Source organism: Diadema antillarum, unplaced genomic scaffold (genome assembly GCF_040938485.1).
Source record: "Diadema antillarum isolate AM-2024a unplaced genomic scaffold, OU_Dant_1.0 seq00001051_RagTag, whole genome shotgun sequence".
Taxonomy (NCBI): domain Eukaryota; kingdom Metazoa; phylum Echinodermata; class Echinoidea; order Diadematoida; family Diadematidae; genus Diadema; species Diadema antillarum.
Genome location: NW_027271881.1, coordinates 316902 through 337078, shown reverse-complemented (window position 1 = coordinate 337078; position 20177 = coordinate 316902). Strand labels below are relative to the sequence as shown.

At 40.1% G+C, this 20177-nt stretch overlaps 1 protein-coding gene across 1 annotated transcript in view; it reads left to right on the top strand.

The window, feature by feature from the left end:
- The window catches only part of LOC139743113 (ral GTPase-activating protein subunit alpha-1-like), a 102256-nt gene extending 82356 nt beyond the window's left edge, over positions 1–19900 (top strand). Inside the window, exons 40-43 of the mRNA XM_071653618.1 lie at positions 6921–7039; positions 9413–9541; positions 17528–17725; positions 18316–19900. Coding sequence (XP_071509719.1) covers positions 6921–7039; positions 9413–9541; positions 17528–17725; positions 18316–18542 — 673 coding nt within the window. The 3' untranslated portion in view covers positions 18543–19900. The remainder of the gene's footprint in view (positions 1–6920; positions 7040–9412; positions 9542–17527; positions 17726–18315) is intronic.
- The last annotated feature ends 277 nt before the right edge of the window (positions 19901–20177 follow it).

Below are 20177 nucleotides of genomic sequence, written 5' to 3'. Positions count from 1 at the left end.
CGCTATTTTGAGTAATTAAAGACAGATGAGCGTTTTGACCACGCTTTCTGTCTGTTAGATGCAAATGTTTGCCATGAAGTCTTTATATGGCAGCATCAGGCTGGTACGAATCCAAAGGGAAATGAGTTTCTTAAAGATATCTGTCAAGCAGAACTATGCTCATTCGTACCCGTGATAGGTACCTGATAGGCACAGGTGAGAGTGTTGTGGAGTGTACGGTCACATGTGAGCGGGTAGTCAATTGGCTGCAGCAAATGGCGAAAATTGGCAAGCAGTGCGCAGCAAAGAGGAGGGTGTAATGGATCCAGGGTGTCTCCCTTCTTGAGCGACAAGAGCAACCCAATATTTGTGCAACCAGCAGCAGTGGAAAAATGGAACAATCATCGCAGGTAGAGTTTCCTCGCTGCACAGAAATCTGACACCCTATTTAAACAATCATAGCGATGCATTTCGAAAAGGGGGGTGGGGAATAGTTGCCGCCCCCTTCTCCAATACTCTACTTTTCTCATGAATTTTCATGCAGCCATATCTGCATGTTGCATGCCATCATATTGACAATGTAAGATAGAAATCAGGGGCCCGCGGAGAGAGAGAAGGGGTGCTCTATTACCAAGCAAATGCAGAAATTGATCACTTGATACAAGGGCCCCCTTATCGTGTGTTCCAAGTGAAAATTGAATTTAGTACATTTATGCACAGCTTGTAATTATGTCTCCCAAACCCAGAATTGATTCACCTGTGTGTGACATATTTCCATTCCCATTTCCAGTTTTGGGTAGATAGAGACGTACAACCTAACCTGGGGAATGATGTTAATTATTAGTGCATGATATGCCCCAGAATTCAAGTAGAGACAGGGTTCCCCCCCCCCCCCCCCCAAAGAAAAAAGAAGAAAACTACTCGTGACCAAGTGGTTTTTAGAAGTGAATTTTAATCCAGTCTGTGCTTCTTTCCACGCTTAATTACAGTATTTTCCTGCAAGTAGGGCCCATTTACAAACATTTAAGTATCCGTGGAATTTTGATTATCATTAAAACAAGCAGAAGAATCTCTTTTTTTTTTTCATTTGTTTTCTTTTTAAGGTTTTAAGGAAAAGAAAATCTTCAATATCTGCAGTATTGCCCATATTTGAAAAGGATATAAGCAAATGTGGGGGCATTTTTTTTTTTGTGGGGGGGGGGGGGTTATTCAAGTAATCTCTGATGACAAAGAATCAAGTGATCACATGAACACCATTTACACACATTTTTACAAAAGTGATTTTCTTAAATCAATTTTTGAAATGCCACTCTTAGGTTGATCATTCGTGTGTGTGGACACCCCCAAAAAATAATTACGAAGGTAATTGCCCTGATCAACATTGTGATGCAAAAATCAGCCCTTCAGATTGATGGATCTTGATGGGTTTTTTTTTTTTAAACCCTCACAATAAATTGTCTTTTGCAAATAAAAGATGTGAATTTTGTTTCCTCTCATTGTTGAACTCATTGCACTGCAGAGCCAAGGTGAGAGTGGCCCAGGTCATTATCCGGTCATTTCATTGTTTAGGCATGCACAGCTTGGAGATTTAAAGTTCTTTGCTTGCAACCCAGTGAGTTTAGCCAATGTGTGAATGAATATAATCAATTTTTGCATTGCGAGGGGGGGGGGTGGGAGAGAGGAGGGGAATTATAATTCTTGCATGTAAATGGGCCCAGTGAGTGCAATGAAAAAAATTTTTATGACTCCCAATCTTTTTTTTTCTCAGAAGACTTCCGGCACTGTTATTCTTTTGTTGCCGTGGTTACTACACTTGTGCTCCAGACCAGCCAGACACTAGGAGCAGTGTTTTAACAAGGATCGTTTGTCTGTCGTACTGTCTTGTTCTTCTTTCTGTCAGGCTGTCTCAAGATTAGCAACAAAATAGAAATTTATAGAATTTGATCAAACTTGATAATTGTAGTTTTGCAGAAGGCTTTTTTTATCCCTTTCTTTCTTGTTTTCAAGACTAAACTCCAGGAATGCAACCCAGAGTCTATATGACATGGGGAAAAAGTATGTCTCTTTGTGTGTCAAAACAAATGTACATGGTATGTTCTGTGTGAAAGGATTTTTTTTTTTTATCCTGCATTCATGCTTGGAGCTTGTTTGTTTTTTTCTTTGCAAATATTGTGCTGCATCCGAAAGTGTGATGTATTTCTAATTGCATCTTCAATGTAGCTCAAAGAGTAATCTAATGTGCAAATGCAATGACAATTGGATGTTATCTCTCTTGAATTTCATGTCTTGATTAAGACAAGACATTCAATAAAAAGAAAAAGTGGCTGATAAATAAACCTCTGTTAATAATGAACAATAATGCAGGATATTTGCAATTCCCCTTATGACTCTGTGTGAATGCTCAAAGGGCATGAGAGATTGCCCACACAGCATAAATGGAAAAAAGATTGTACTTTATATGCAACATTTTTTGGGGGGCCATGGTAACCACAAATGAGTTATAACCAAGAAACTTTCATTCTCTTTTTAGTTAAAGAGATGAAATGTAGTTTACCCACTTTGCAAATTGTTTTGAGGTACAGTACATTAGTGTGTACCGGTAAACTGTTTGCCCAGAATCTTGGGGAGTATTCCTTTCAAATTTCCTTCTAAGAGTTACCCCTTTTTTATGCCTCTGCCATGAAGTGGTGCCGGAGGCATTATTTAAGAAATAGAATTAAATTTGTTTTACCCAGTAAATGTTTTTACATAAGATGCTGCATTGCTGATTTGTCTTCACATAATCAGTGGAACATGGAAAAGGAAATTTTGCTGTGTTTTCACTCTTATTATTGCATTCCTGATTGATTTTGTGCATTTAATAACAGGGAATTGTGACTTTGAATGACAAGTTAAACAATTCTAGATTTAGATTATTCCATTGGGGAACTTGAATATATAATCGTTTTTGTTTTGTTGTGTTATGTTTTGTGAGTTTTTTTTTTTTTTGGGGGGGGGGTGGGTGGGGGTGGAGGGCACAATTGATTTTTTACCCCCTTTTGTTTCCTGAGTCGAAATGGTCCTTTAAGACCTGCATTCAACTGCCCCCAGCGCATTTCAGGGCCCGCTTGCAGCAGCATTGGGGCGGCAGCCGTCTGGAGCAGCTGGTGGTAGGAGCCTGCCCCTGGTTAGTGAGGGGGCAGGCATTGTTCTGCCCCCTTCCCCTCATATCCCTCCTGAATGGGCCGGTGGAATTTGATGGAAAGCAGTCTAAAGTTCACTCTCCCTCTCGCCTCTCGTCCCCTCTCCATCTCCATCTCCTCTTTACCCCCACCCCACCTTACACTGTTTCTCCGTCTTTCTGCCCCCACTTCTTTCTCCTTTTTTTTCCCCTCCCTCAGTGGTCACCTGCCAAACAATCAAACACTAATGTACACAATGGCAATACACTCACTTCATCTACATATACATACATGTATAACCAGCTGTTCGTGCAAACACTGCTACTGTATACAAACTGTAGGCCGGTCCTGTAATTTATTCAGATTTTATGCATGCTTTGTTCACAAAAGTTACCCTTTAGAAACCACAAAGCTTGCCAGAGACTTGCCTGACCCAGCAACAATTAAGTGCATTCCTGCCTATGGAACATAATGGGAGGGAATGCTCAGGTGAACAAAGTGCTTCGTTACTAGGCTATTGGAAAAGAAACATGAGTAAACTGTAATACATTACAGTAACAGTCTAGTGCTCATCATGGTTTTTGCGTAAGATACGAATTTGCAAAGATGAAGCTAGGAGAGAAAATAGTGAAATGCATGAGAAGTCTTGAGGCCAGCCTGCTCATGTCCTTGAATTTGTTGGTATGATTATTTTCTCCAAGGACCTAGTGGGCTTTCCTATCCACCTGTACAAACTCAAGCCCCGTTTTTGACAGAGCCTTGTTATCGCGACAAACGTCCGGGTAGCATCCTGGTAACTTTTTTTTATCCTGCCTGTCCAAACAGTTCCCACAAAGTATTGCTCAGACATTGTCACGGTAACTTTTGCCATATTCTACTCCGGCCAGCTAAGGTAATTATGGCGACATTGCCCTGACATTACCTGGGTAACCCTTCTGTCAGGATGCAACCATGGTAACATTCCTTTGATACACTCAACATGCATATATATATATATATATATATATATATGTGCAACATTGCAGTTAGAGAATGACTGACACACAGCGTGCTGATCATGTGCATGGATTATAATCACTGATCTCTATGTAGTTGAGATAAGGCCAAAAAAAAAAAAAAATGTTGTATTGGCGTAACATGAGATTTTCAAATAGGGTCGGGCAGGTGGATTTTTTTTTTTTTTTTTTTTGCTACCCGTATTTTACTTGTAAAACTCATATTTAACAAAACCCCATTCGATAGAGAGGGTCTGTTGCATCCAAAGTTTGTTATATCACCGGTTTAAAAGCCGTCACGACATACTAGTCAGAATACGAACGAACAAATTCCTGGGATAAATCACCCAGCGCCACTGACAAATCGATTCTCTGAATGATATTAAATAAAATCTTCGAACACCAGACACCAGCTGTTGTTATTGTTGTTGTTTTTGATAATTCGCAAACCCATATCGCGCCCTCTCTCGGTAAAAATGATGTATTTCCTTTTTTTTTTGTTGAAAAGTTCAGGATCGGGGGGTTTTTTAGGGTCGGGCGGGTTACGCCAATACAACAATGTTTTTTTTTGGCCTAAGTGATTGTAACCACATTTTGTTCACTAGCACGATTACCTGCCTAGATGTGCACAATCTAGCAATAGGTGGTGCTGGCTGGTGGGCGGGGTAGTCGTATCAGTGGACACACCCTCTTTGTGGAAACCTACCTGGAGAAGGTTTTCGGTGTGGTTCTGTTAAAATGGCACCCCTTGCTCTCTCCTGTAGTCTAAGACCCCGTTTACAGTGCGGGGCTGGGCCAAGCCGAGGCCGAGCCCAGTCTCTTGGCCCCGCAATTTTGTCTGTTTACACTGCCGGGCTTGGCCGCGCTTTTAATTTAAACCTTTCAATATTTTGTGGTTGTAGCACTCTGCTTGTAAACAAACACAATTTGGTATAGTCTGGTTTTCAGACCCTTTGCCAACTGGATTCCGTGGCGACGAAGTCGCCGTTCGGGCCAAGGCCTTTGCAGAAGGAAAAATCCTTTGCAGGACAAAACCAGCTTAAACTATACTAGTTTTCAACGTTTAGGGGGTTAATATCCTGAATAACGAAATAGTACGGGCAGAGGGTTTGGAAGCCAGACTAAAAATGGCCGCGCATTTGGCCCAGTTTGCGTTTACACTGAGAAAAGGCCGGGCTTGGCCGCGGCTCGGCCGCGGCCGAGACCACCTCCAGAGCGTGGCCAAATACGCGGCCAATTTTGGCCCCGCATTTGGCCTGTTGCACGTTTACACTGAAATGAAGGTGGGCTCGGCTGCGGCCGAGCCGCATCCGAGCTTCGCACTGTAAACAGGGTCTTATTGCCCGAGGCCAGGAATTTTATCCTCTTGGCATTGTCACAACCTTGTCGCGGTAAGGACTGTTAAAACAGGGCTTCAGAATGCATTTTGCATTCATAAGTTCTTGCTATGTCAGGCATGCCTCAATCAAGCTGTCTGGATGTAAGGAAAAGTCTTTCTTATGTGGAGATTTGAGTGTGTTAGTAAATTGGTCTCTTAGGATTGCACACAAGACTAGAAATTTTGCTAGGTCATTTTATAGAACTGTACTTGCATGGTTTTTTTTACATATGAAGAATGTGTCATGTAAATTTCTATCATGGTACTTGTCAATTGCCATTTGATGGCAAAGCATGTATTCCAATTAAAAATTCAAGTACTTTGCATTCATCTAAATTAGTATTTGAATTAGTAATCATTGCCATGATTTGCAAGGCCATCAAGTTATCTGCTGCCAAGGTGAAATAGCACAGTACCAAGTAACAGGGTGTTCAGATGCAACAACAACAAAAAAATCATACTTGAACGGTATAGCTATACCAAAACGGTCTAGCCGTACAATGACTTTCTACGTCTGAACGCTGACTAATGGAAGGACGTATAACAGAACAATGGTCAGAGCATCATTTCGAACTAGAACTCGATAATGAATCAGCATTCCATTGTGTCCATTGTATGTCTGAACGTATGACGACCATAGAATGGTATAACTGGGCGGGGCTTAATGGGAGCGTGCACCAAAGGTGACCCCATAGCTGTCACTCATGACCATAACAGCATGCGCAGTGGGAAACTACACATTCATTTTTTAAATGTTTTTCTACGTTTTCCAGAACACTTGCGATTAGCGTATGAATGGTCTGTCGGCTATACGATGATTCTTTATACGTCATTTCTTTATCAAGTTTTGGTATAAACTGGCTTGCATCTGAACAGGGGGTTAAAGTCACTGTCAGCCATCAAGTCACTTTGAGAGTGCGAGTTTATGAAAGAAATGGCACCACAGACAATCCTACAGTATTTCCTTTGTCTCCCAGCCCATGGCTTGGAGACTAGGCGGTGACCTTATGGCGACTTGAGTCTCCGCGATGTCTCCTAGAGACTAGCCTAGTCTCTGTGGAGTCGCGGGAGAACTAATATGTTTCAGTGATGGTACGAAGGAGGGTACAATTGCTTTGTGACATTTCACAAAGTGATCACACGAAACAGCGTGCGACGTCACAATTGCTATATTTCACAAATAATGTACTAATTGGAAATTTGTGATATTAAAGTGACATTTTCCAAATTTTATACCATGGAGTATCAAACATGCCAACATTATGAAATGGTTGAAAATACCTACAATCACATGGAGCTCTTTTAACCAATCACTACAGGATAAATTGTTGATCCAACATATAATTCTGTCTAAAACTGTTGTAAGAAGACAATATTTCAATGTGTTCCTTAACCGTGAAATCTCAGCTATGAGGAACGTGCCAAGTACCTTGACACCATCGTGAAAAACCACAAGGACTCGTCCACTTTTGAGGACTTCTCAGCTCACGTCTTTGAGCCAGCACTAGCCAGGCAGAAGATCCAGAGTAAGTTCATTTCTCTCTGAATTATCCATTTCAATCTGAATAGTTTTTCAGAAGAAATTCCCCATTGGAATGATGTTTAGCCCCAATCCATCCAGAAAGTAGCCTCTTTCTATGTTGCTAGGCAACAAGATAATGTCTTTGGTTTTTGTCAGTTTTTTTCTTCTTGAAGAGATAATGTTACAGAACTATATACTGATTGAATTATTTTACAGAGTACCAATGAGGATGCAATACTCGCTCAATTTGATGATTGCATTTATTCTCCACGAGTCTTAGAAAGTCAAGAAAAAGAACATAGATTCATTGAAAGGATAATTTCTGAGAAATCATACCTGTGTGAAAATTGAAAGTGTGTTTTTTTTTAGCTGTGGAGGCATTATTATGAACATATGTATCAAGGACTGTTTTTCTTTTGTTTTTGATATGATAATTTGTTGTTCAGCAAAGAAAAAACAAAGGTGATATGTATCTCTCTTTACAGGAGATCAAGCTGTAAAACTTGGTTTGTGAAGGTTACCAGTGCATACGTTGTTTATGCAACAAATCATTCTCGGGTTCATTTTTTTCCCCCGGCATTCTGTGATGTTTTGCACTTGCACACCGAGGGAGGGAAAAAATGCTTATTCCGTTGATAATGTGATCATGAACTATAAAAATCGCATATGAACCAATATTAGTGAAGATGCATTATTGATGGTCGTATGTCTGGACCCCCATCACCTCATGCATTCCATTAGGTGATTGGAGTTTCTCACGCGTATGTGCACAAAAATATTTTGGGTAGGAATATGAAATGTATGGCTGTTGCAATAGTGATAGGATTCCAAGAAACCTAACTGATTGAGTGAGTGATATGTTTTAAGCAGGCGAGTCTGTGGTGATTTTATGTTTGCTAAATGTGCATGCTGAATAGGTTGGAATCATAATAGCTGTCACATTGATAAACCATTTTTTTGCAATGACATCAATTTAAAAAAAAAAATAGAAAAGATTGTCAACTTCTGACCAGAGCCACAGTGCCATTGGATAATCCGGTTGATCCAGATGACATATTGTCATACGAGATGAAAGTGCTACCTGATACACCCATCAGATGTATATTTTTCCTTGAGAGATTCTGGTCAAAACTATGGGTAGAGGTAACTCCAAAAGAACTATTCAGTGAGGGGCACAGCCCCGAAGTGAATGGTTCTCTTGGAGGCACCAAGGCCTGTAGTTTTAACCAGAAACTCAAAATTAAGCAAACTTTATTTGTTTTATATGTTGGATCAACAATTTAAACAAAAAAAGGGGAAACGGGAAGGGGAATATGTAAAGCGAGAAGTCACGTGGTGGATGCGATGAAGGGATCCTACATTGACCATCATAGGAAGCAGGGCACGATGTCAGAACTGCTATGTGATTTTGTTTTAAAATGTTACATTTCACAGAGTGACGGTACGAAGCAGTACGCAATGTCAGAATGGCTTTTTATGACATCATAATTGTTTTGTTAGGATTTGTTACATTTCACAGAGTGACAGTACCGTGGCACAGTGCACGATGTCAGCATTGCTTTGTGATGTAACAGTTGTTTGTTTAAAAAAAGTTACATATCACAGAGTGATGAATACAAAGCTGTGCACAATTCCAGAGTTTCTTTGTGACATCATATTGCAAATAGTAATACTATTTGCGAGATGTCATCATAGAAGTGACATCATTTTGCACATGGTACTTTATGGAGTGTCAAACATGCCAATTCTCTGACATTGCTGAAAATACCTATAATCAAGTGAAGCTCTTTCAACCAATCACTAGAGGATAGATTTTTTGATCCAAAATATAGCAGTGGATAGAGTGAGATGTCATCATCTTGTTGCCCTGAATGTTGCAGTGTCTTATACTAGTAACCAGCTTTGAGAGGACTGCCATACTAACAGCTGCTCTGAGCTACATGGTTATGTCAAGAGATATCCTGGAAAATGAAACTGTTTTTTATGTTCCTGTGTACCAACGAACAGAAGAGGAAAGGAAGTAACAGGACATGTTAGAAAAACATGATGGAATTCATTTTGGAATTGAATTACATATAGGCTCAATGCATCAGGAAAAGGAAAGGAGAGAGGGAGAGAAAAAAAAACCACATTTATAAAAAGAAAACTGCTGCACGCTGGCAAAAATCTTTAAGCTGTGCAAAAGATGTGAAATAGGCTTGAAACAAAGTGACTCCAGAGCTGTGTGCTATCAGCAGCTAGTAATGGAGATGCACATGTCCATCAAGTGATGGATGTATCTCTTTATTCTTGCATTAGCCACTTCTCTGACCTAATTGGAGCTGTTCTGTAGTCTCTCCATTAACTTTATACCCCCCGCTTCCCTTGCACGCATCAGACACCAGGTATTTCACGAGCCCCGAGTCATCGGGCAATGCCCCGGCCCATGGCCATGGTCTGACCTCTGTTGATTCCAAGAGCTCTTCCTTCCTGCCAACAAAGCTTCAGCTCAACGCCAAATCCGCTGGTAATAATAAACCCCTCTCTGATCTCTCCCCCCATAACGGTCAGGGGAGCACACCGCTTTGTCCAGCGACAGAGGACACTAGTCCGTGTTTATTGATGGTGTCCTTGTTGTGCTGCCTGTGGTCAGTCCTAATCAGTCTAACTTCAACTTTAATCAGCGCTTACATCCTATATTCTCTTTATCTTCATTTGTCACTGAGCATTATCTTGAAACTTGAACTCTCTAACTCTGGTGTTTGAGTGGGTTTCTTTCTTTTGTTTCTTTTTGTTTGCAATGCTATAGTCTCACAGTATTCCCTTTGTATCTCCTGGGCTAACTGTTCCTCTATATTTGTGTATGTTATCAGGGGGTATAGTTATAAACATTGCATGGCTTGCTTCTTCTTCTTCTTTTTTCTTTTTTTTTTTTTGTTGTTGTTGTTGATAATATTGATGTGTATTATTGCATTTTTTCTTTTATTTTTTTGCTGTCATTTACACACATATCCACATACTGTTCACAAAACTATGCATTTCCTGATTTCGTGCATTACACTTATTTCATTGAGTTTGCCATGATATAATGGTGTGTGTCTGTCTATAGTTTTGGAGTGCAAAATAGAATTTAAATGTACAGAATGTTAGAAGATCCTTTGAGGGAGCTACCCATGATAAAACTACAGTCATTATGTGGACGAGGTAATTTTTAGCAGAGATATCTTTCTATGTGATCAAGATGAATGGTGACTTTCTTTATCATCTCTTATCGTCATGGTGATATTTGTGAAAGGCAAATCAGGTTATATGGGTCTTTGCATATTTTTTCTCTTTGCTTGGGTTTGTTTAAAACCATCCAAGACTTTGGAGTCTGTCTGAAGATATGAGTGCACATAAGATTTTGAAAAAGTCACTTTCTTCAATCTTTACAAAAGCGTTTGTCATCATTTCAAAATTTGATTGCCTATCCGCAGCTCAGAATTGACAGTTGAATTTATATACCTCATTAAATTTCTTGCCAGAAACCTGTCAGTTTGCAGCACTCTTGAGCATGTTGTGTGTATTTGTGATGCTTGCGGTGTTTGTCTAGTTTACTGCTTTAAAGTCTACACTGTTCGTAGATAGGAGGTATACATGGAAATATAGTTGTCCATACACCAGTTCAGTTGCACATGACTAATGGGAGGTTGAAGTTAAGATTGAAGGTTGAAGTGTGTGCCATGGTAATGATTTCTTCTGTGTGGTCACATTTTATGTCCTGTGCCAGAATAACCCTGATTAATATGATGTCATTATCATTGTTCATGTTCATTAACACAAACTAAATTACTGAAGGGGGAGGGTTGTGTATTTGTGTGTGTGTTTTGTTTGTTTGTTTGTTTGTTTGGGTTTGTTTTTTTTTTTAGTAGTAGTACATTTTAAAAAGGTGGGAAGGAACATTCATAGATTTGTAAAGTCCCCCTGTATGCATGCAGGTATGTGCTGTGATCTTGTGCTTATTGGGAGGTGCTCTGGATTTTCGTGGCTTCTAAGCTTATCATATTGCACTCAGTGAACTTTAAGTCTCTCCAGATTTGTGTGGGTGGTGCCCTTACACATGCATGAACATGTCTAGCGAGTACAACACTTGGCTCAATTTCCACTGGATTTTTGTTGATGTGGCGCTTTGGTGTATCATGTGTCAGAATCAGAGTCCTCAAAAAGCTACCAGCAGAAATAATGGTGCTAAACTAGCTAGGAGGGTGTTTTTTTGTGAGAATTAGAAGCAGAAATCACTGCCTTGCATGTGAGAGGATTTACATAGCATCACTGTGCAAGATAACTTGGTTTTGTAACTAGGCATTCCTGTTTATGCACACCACATTCCAGTACTTTCACTATACATTTAATCACATTTTTAATTTCATATTAACTTTCCCATGTATATGGCAGGTTGGTTTTTGTTGGCTTTGAAAGGTGACTATAACTCAGGAAAGAAAATGACAGCGGAATGAAAGTAAAAGAAGCTTAGGATATAAGAAAAAATTGAAATGTCAAGAAATTTTTCAGTTTTCATGCTAAAAATTATATTCTGATATTTCATAATTGTCATCTTACTACCCAGTAATCTTTTTTTTTTTTTTTTACTTAAAAGATGTCATTAATATCTCTTTTTGGGGGAAGGGGAGGAGTAACAAGCTGTCTAACTCCGCTAAGGACTCAATGGAGTATCCGTTTACATACCGGTAGATATTCCAAAACAAAAATTCTCACGGACATTGATACAATGTATTCATGCCGTATAGTGGATGTATTGTAGGCAATGTTAAGACCATGGAAGTATCCATAGGTAACCATTTGAAGTAGTTTACTGGTGCCTAAAGTAGACAATGATTTTATGAAGTATCACATAATTTTCATTCTGACATTCTGATTTGTTGTCTTTGTTTTCCTGTTTCATATGTGATATCCATGGGGCTTTTTTTTTTTGGGGGGGGGGGGCAAATTAAGCTCCCTTTGTGAAAGCTGTCAGTGCTATAACATAAATGACGTTCTGATGGTGACTCTTAACCTTGAGGATAAGTTGACTTCAAGGACAAACTTGTCGTTAAGTATGGGGCACCAAGTGTTGCATAGTCTCTCTTAACACAAAATGACAGTTTTATGACGAAATTGTTCTTGTTTTTTGTTGACAAGTGATATTAATTTCATGGACGAAATAACAGTTTCATTGATATAATTGTCATTTCGTTGACAAAATTTACATTGTCACTGGTCAACGAAAAAACGATGTCATCACAAAATTATAATTTCATGATGAAAGAGATCATGCGACATTTGGCGCCCGTACTTAACTATGAGCTTATCCTCAAACTTAGCTTAATCCTCGAGGTTAAGGATCACCGTCTGAACGTAACTAATGTCTGTTGTCATTGTAATGTGCCATGTAACCGATTGAAGCTGGAAAATTACAATCCCTTTCTCCTGCTTGCCCTGTGATCTGATTTATCGGTCAGCATGAAATGTCGTGAATTTGTCATACTTTCTTCATGCTCTCTAACAACTGTATGATTACTCTCACTGCTGTGACATTTACTGGCTGGATTTGAAGTTTCAAATGTTCATTAACTTAAATGCAGTCCTTTAATTCATACATCAACCACAAACCATATAATGTCATTGTGCAGTCAAACATTTGGACAGATTTTTCCATTTTAAAAGGCATCCTGCCAAATCTTAGGAGTGGGTGAAAATTTTGTGTTTTTTATTTCAATCTTGTATGTTTGCTTTGCTTTGTCTTGTTTTATTTTATTTTTTATGTTTTGTTAGATAACATAGGTTTTTGTTTGTGGCTTAGCTAATCCACATTGTTGCAAGACAGCAATGCCATTAGTTTTTCCATAATACTATGCGGATCTTTTCTTACATCTTTTGTTTTGTTTGTTTGTTTTCAGGTGTGGGTGAGATGGGGCTGTGGAAAATATTTGCATGACAAGTGAAGATCAATTTGATAATTGGCAATGAGAGTCCATGATTGCTTGCATCCTTTTATCAATGTCCCTTTTTCTCCCAAAAGGGATACTTAAAAGTAGATAAAGTGTTAGAGCTACTTAAGGCCCTGATGCCGTCTTGAATAAATGCACACTGACAGTCTTCTTCCTGTCTTTCATTGTTCTTAAAACAAGATGTGGTGTATTACTCGTCGGCCAGAAACAAATGTACGTTCCCTTTTGAACAGAGCTGACGGTACGTGTAATCGCCTCCTTGTCTACATGCCCCCACCTCTATCAATGCATGTACTCACTGATGCCACCCAGTGGAGGAACAATTTAGAGTTAACCACTTCCCTTTTTAGCATCACTCTCTCCTAACATCACCACCACCTAACGATGGGCTTTTGATTTTGCTGGAGTTGTTGTGTATTAGGAGTAAAGTGAGAGTCCAGTGTTTTTTTATATACTTTCAGCTGACAACTTGGTTTAGGTTTAACACCCTCATGCCAACATTTAGCATTTCATTTCAGGGTGTCTGTCACCATTTGTGATCAACTGCTTATTGGTATACATCTTTCAGGAGAGTTTTACTTGCCAAATGGGTCTAGATTGGGATTCTGTTCATTTCTCACTGCTCGCAAAGTTTATTCAAAGTGATGTCGCCTCCTCGTCTTCTAAAGCAAGTCCGTTCATATCTTGAGATTTGCTCAAAAGCCGCATATACTGTATATATGTTTTTACCTTGGCAGGTAGGAAGACAGAGTTATAGTAACGGCACCAATGTGCCCTGCCTGAGAGTGTACATGTACGACATGGCGGGGGAGATGTTTGCTGTGATAGAACCAGAATTGAGGCGAGAAGACGGGAGGAAGCTACCAGGATGTAGAAATGCATTTATCAAACCATGTTGGAATTTGTCTTGCTCTCTGCAGTGGCGACAAACTACCTCGCCCTCCCTCACGAACCACTTGTGATATTACCTTTCAGCTAATATGAAAGCCACTCGATGAGCTGGATCGTACCAGTAACTTTGGTATTAAATGAAATAGGAGACAAAAAAAAAAATGTGTGCAAATACTGACATGCAGCCGTTGTAAAATTTTCCTTTTGCTTGTATCTGTATGCACTGGAGGGGGGAATCAACAGAGTATGCTTGTGTTTGCCTAGGACTGCGATTCTATTTTCTTGATTAGTTTGTGCATGATGGAAAACCGTTCAGGTGCCAAGAATTCAAATTAACGCTTATCTCAGCCATACCCAGTGGCATCATAAATCAAGTACCTGTCATTTTATATCACCAAGATGCTTCTAAACTTGCCCCAATCGACATGAATGCACAAGATGGAAGGGGGACACACTCACTCTTTAAAAAAAAAAAAAAATGGAGAAACTCAACACTGGACTAATTTGTTGGTGGAATGGTTACTAATTAAGAATGATATTGCTATTTGCCAATGGCTTTGGATTGACAAGATAATATCTGGCTGTACAATTTTGGGAGCTCATTTTCCGTAATAACTGGAAATGAGCGTCGGGTCGTGATTAATGAGAAGTGTCATGACATGCTGGTCATTCATATCGCCCCGCGCACCGCTAAGTACAAGGCAGAAAATCTCGTTTGACAGTTTAATTCGTGTCTAACTATCACTAGCTGTTTGTATTCCTACTAACACGATGGATATATTGAATATGAGCATGTTGCTCTGATTTGTTTCTGCTACAACGCACACCCTGAAATTCATCCTCCATTGGCTGAAGAGAAGAAAAAAATATATATGTGCCATATAACTGTGCAGATAGTGGTATCAGCTATATATCAACAACCTTTTTTATAACAAAAAACTCATCATTCTGCCACACATTTTGATATGCAATTGTATAGATTGCCTAAAAGTTTTTTTTTTGTCAAAAGTATTGATTTCTTTTTTACCATTTTTTTTTTATTGCACTAGGTAATCATAACTCCAGTGGCAACTAAACCAACACTGACATCACATGCAATGAAATAATCAGCATGCTGGCAAACATCACTAAGTCTGCATCCATTAATGCTGAGAACAGTGTTGTGTATGATTTTTGGTGTCAGATGCAGATCCTAGTAGATCATATTTGTGCAGTAACTTCTTTAGTGATTGAGATTTGATTTGAACTGACCTAGCAGCACATCTTTCAACATAGCATGAGAGGTGTTTTGTTACGAGGTAAATCATTCATCTTGAAGATATCTTCTTTGCCATCCATGTGCCAGTTTTTTCTTCTTTTTTTTTAAAGATTTGGTTCTGTTTTGTTCAGACAATACTTAGAACAAACTTCGGCAAGCGTATAATTAGAAAATTATGTGTGGACAATTCATTGATGTGAAGTCATGGCATGTTTTTGTCCTTTTTCAAATATCGCTAATTCCTTTGAACTTTGTTCACAAAGGGTTGACCCAGAAAATACTGAAAAGTTGAGAACTTCAAATCAGGGTTTGGAATGAAGCATATGCCAGCATCCCGTCTATGTTAGGCAAAATGTAGAGCTGTGCAGTTGTGGTTGAGTGCAGTGTATTTTTGACAGAGCAAGGGTTCTTACGGTGTGACACATAGGGGTACATTGCCTGCTGTACCTGTGCCAGAATTTAACCAGAGGAAGGTTCTGTAACACCCAGGTAGGCTATGCATATCTGCACTAGTTATGGTCTCTTACCTCACTGGTGTCAGTCCCCAAGCAGCTGATTTATCATCTGGATCAGTTTACACTGGTGCAAACTCATAATTATGATATTGACAGAATGAGCAGACTGTCTGTGTGTGTGTATATGCCTGCCTATGGGCTTCTGTGCGCGCGTGTGTGTCTACGGTAACACCCTACCCAACGCTGTATACTTATTAAGATAACTTATATCCTCACTATAATTTACAACTAATAAACAATATTCTAATACGAAAAACAATCCTTAAACCTTCACTCAACTTAGATTTAACATACTACTTTGAAACAACATAGCGTTATACTATCTTTGTTCGTTTTGTGTCTGAAAATTTACTCCTAATGTGCAGATTTACATAATGTGCAGGAGAGATGTGTGGGGAATGTCTATATAAGATTCAATCTAATTTCCCTTTGTCTGAACTTGTTGCAGTGATACAGTCAAGCCAAACAAATGTCCTTTTTTTATTTCTTATAGTTATTTTGCACAATGATAGAGATGCAATTGATTGTTCGTCTTTACTGTTGTTCTGTGAGCCCTTGATTTTGTTAACTGAGTAGTCTTGAAGAGAAATACAACAAAGTCACTAGATAAGGGACGACCTGTTAAACAGCTGCCACAACATTTCATCCATGGCTGCTCCATGACACTTGCATGACTAGTGTATCATTGTTTCGCGGGAGATGGTGGGATAATGCCTGACTAAACAGGAGTCAGTATGATTCTCAGTACTCGCAGAATGTTTTCCCTGCTTTTCACATTGTGCGATGTAGCGTGATCTTTGATTTCACACACACAGTTGCCAATTGCCATAATAACTCGATGAAATAAGGCCACTGTCATGCATTGTGAATTCTGTATTGACTTTCGAGTGTTTTTTATACCATGCAAACATGTTGGAAAAGGTAAGTATACTTCTATCCATCTTTCCCCAAACCCTAAATAGAGATCAGAGTTTACAATGAGTTGAGTGCTCTGATCGAGGTCTGGTTTCTTTCCTTGATGAATATGTCAGAGTCCTGATAATTTGCCTGAGAGCAGTATTTATTCTGTTCTTCATTGATCATATTAAAATAGTCATTATTTGTTATATTCTCTTCCCTCTTCTAACTCTCCCCTCCCCCTTTCAACTTTGTCTCTTTTTCCTACCATGTAATTCTTTCTGTGTGTCCATCTATACGTGCCTGACTAATTACCGTTGTATTTTTTCAAATAACACTCATCTAAACATCAATCATTTGGCTGTGCCCTCCAACATCTTGTTTTGCTACATCTGTCCTTCCACGTATGTCCCATCTAACAATGCATTTTTAATAAACTTATGTTGACATGTCTTCTGGTTCTTATCTTATATTATATCTCTATCTTCAATTTGATGTTTACTTCCATCTCTTGTTCATTTATGTTCAATTCTTTATCCCCCTCCAATACCACTCCTGTTTATGTTAACTGTTGTACCCACTTTTGAAATATCTATGTTTCTTTTACCTCGTAAAACTGTATCCTAATTTCTCTCCTTATATGCTCTTTGTGTTTCTGTATATCATCTGTTCATGTCTTGTTTTTTTTTTCTGTAATGTATCTTTATTGTATCTTTTCTAAATTATCCTAAATTGCAATAATTTGCCTATATCCTATATCTTTTCCTTTTCTAATTTTGTGTGTTAAAATTGCGCATTTCTTCCATTCTTCCACTGCCCTGTCTCTCTGTTGTCTTTGTATTTGTCTTGTGCCTCATTTTTCGCATAAATCATATTCTCTCTCTATCTCTCTCTCTCTCTCTCTCTCCTGTGTGCTCTTTCCCTCTTTCTCTCTCCCACTCTCTGATACCGATGAACTTGAGCAGAAAAGCCCCACCAGTCCTCGCCGTCGGGGAGTGTGACGAGGCCCAAGAGTTTCTCCCAGCCGGAGAGACTGATTCTCTCCAGCGCCATCCAGGGCCAGTCGGGATCGGCGTCCCCGTCGACCGCGGTGAAGGCGGCCGGCAGCCAGGGAACTCTGGACAGGCACTCGCCTCGTCTCGGCAGCCACAAGGAAACCCGGGGTGGGTCCAGTTTGCCGAGATTCACGACTTTCTATGTTTGTGGATGAGTTGAGGCATAGTGCTGAGCCTCAAGAGATTCCCTCCCTCGTCGGTGGGTGGAGGGGTCGTTCATTGTTGTGCTTATGAGATAGGATCCCAAAGGGTGTGAAATGAAACAAGGAGGGCATACAAATCTTTCCTCCTGTTAATCAAGGAAAAGGCAAGGATATCCTAGTCGAGGAGTGATGTATATTACAGATAGAATCCATGCCCATTACAGTGTAGGACTTGTGGTTGACAAAATCACTCTGTTAGGTATTACAGATTTCAAAAAAGAAGAAAAAAAAAGATGTCCAGGAAAATTATCATAATTCCCTCATTTGTCACATGTTATTGTAATCATGTACATGTAATGTTTTCCCATCTTCCTCAAACATAGAGGACAAATGATGAAGTAACTCGTCACCCAATGTAGCTTGATGTAGCTTCCCTTTAAATCATTCATTCAGCATGACTGTCTTCAAAGCATTCTCACCAATGTACCATGTTCATGTAGAGATAAGACAAAGTGGCCTGATTCATTGTTCCCATCTCTCTCTCTCACTCTCTAGGGGAGGAGAGGACACCATCTGGAGAGATTCCTGAGAAGAGCACCCAGACAGATCTATCCGCATCATCCAGCTCTATCACCATGGCAACTACAGCTTCTTCCACGTCTACCACAGTCCCTGGTATCAACCCCAACAGGCCGCACAGTCGCACGAAGCGACAGTCCTCGTCTGGCTCGGGGACCTCTGAGACAACTCCTCCAGAAAGCCCAGTGACACGCAAGAAATAACGTGCAGACGCCAGGGTCGTGAGGGACTAACAAAATAAGCATTACAGGAGTGCGTGCCCGACTCTGGCCGAGACCAACACAATGTCACCTGCGATAGCTGCTGTTGAGCAGGGTTCTCTTCGTCCTCTTGCTCCATTACGAGGGCAAAATGCAGGACTCCCAAGTGGAGAACTGATTGGGAGAGGCGTCTCCTGTGTGCAGTCTCAGGTTAGGGGCAACTCTCTTGTGGAGATACGGTGGCAGAAGTTCCCTGGTGAAAATGGTCATGGTTTGAAAGATGTAAAGCGGTGGCATGCACCACAATACTAGTACCAAGCAGCATGGCTGTTCTGGAACATCAGGAACTGTGCCACCGAGATGAGAGGAAACTCGTGATACCATGCTAGATCAGCTGGCACGACACCATCACGAAAGAAGAAGAAAGACGAGGAACCTCATACACGTAATCGGAAGTCTCAGGCTCCAGATGTCGAGATCTCGCAAGACTCTTCGCTGAGAGCCAGTGACCTTCAAGTTCTCGTGTCTATCTTTCTCATAATGTCACCAAAGACTGCGATGACCACATTAGCAGCAAGTGCCGGTATTTTGGAAAATTCATCAGATTCACAGCTCAGCGCATGGCTGGCAGGGAACCGTAATGATCCCAAATTACCCCATGCACCATAGATAGACTATATTACACTTGCAAACTCAATTGAAAGACTGCTGCATTGATTGATTGTGTGTCTCATTATTTCTTGGTCACCGAGCTATAATGATATTCCATGGCCGGTTCCAGAGAAGTCCATGATGACAATTTTAACGTTTGTTGCTCATGATTGTAATTCATCCGTATCAAAATTTCGCGATGCCCCTATCAAACAAGCTAAGAGGAAACTATCCAAATCAATGTGCAAAGATAAGAATACATTTTTGACCTATCGTACAATGCAGTCATACACTTTTTTGCATCACTAGGCAAGAGAGGAACAAAACATTAATATCCCCTCTGCCATACCGTGTCTTTAGAATAAAATCCAGCAAGGTTTGCTTGCAACCACTCTTTCACATTCAGTATGTTGTTTTTAGACCAGCAGCAGTAGGCCTTTTTGGTTTTCTTTTAATCATACAGTCGATGCAACCATCTTGTATCTGAGCTGACCGGAGGCAGAAAGCTCACCTCCTCCTCCCCTCCCCCCTGCCCTCTGCCCCGCCTCCCTGCCCATGCCCTCCACAATGCTGTGAATCCACCAATAACTAGATCATCTATCTGTCTGTGCCAGCTTTGCATCATGCCACAGCTTCTTGCTCTTCTTCGCCACACAACAAAGAGACAACACTTGACGGTTGCAAGAAATTTGGGTTCAGTTTATTTGAACTGCACTCTTTGTGTTTTCCTCCCCCCCCCCCTCCCCCCATCAATCTGTGCACTGGATGAAACTGAGCATGGATACAACTCAAGTTTGTTCCCGTTTGAGATGCACCAAAGTATTATCTCCATAAGATTGCTAATGATTCTGTGATTCATCCGTGTCTCCACGGTTCTCGGCGATACATCATTTGAACATGCATCCAGAGCTACAATTTCAGATTCCTGCAGAAAAGTCTGTGCGGACTGCAAACTTTTGTGTGTCTGGCATAGATTTAGAAAAAAAA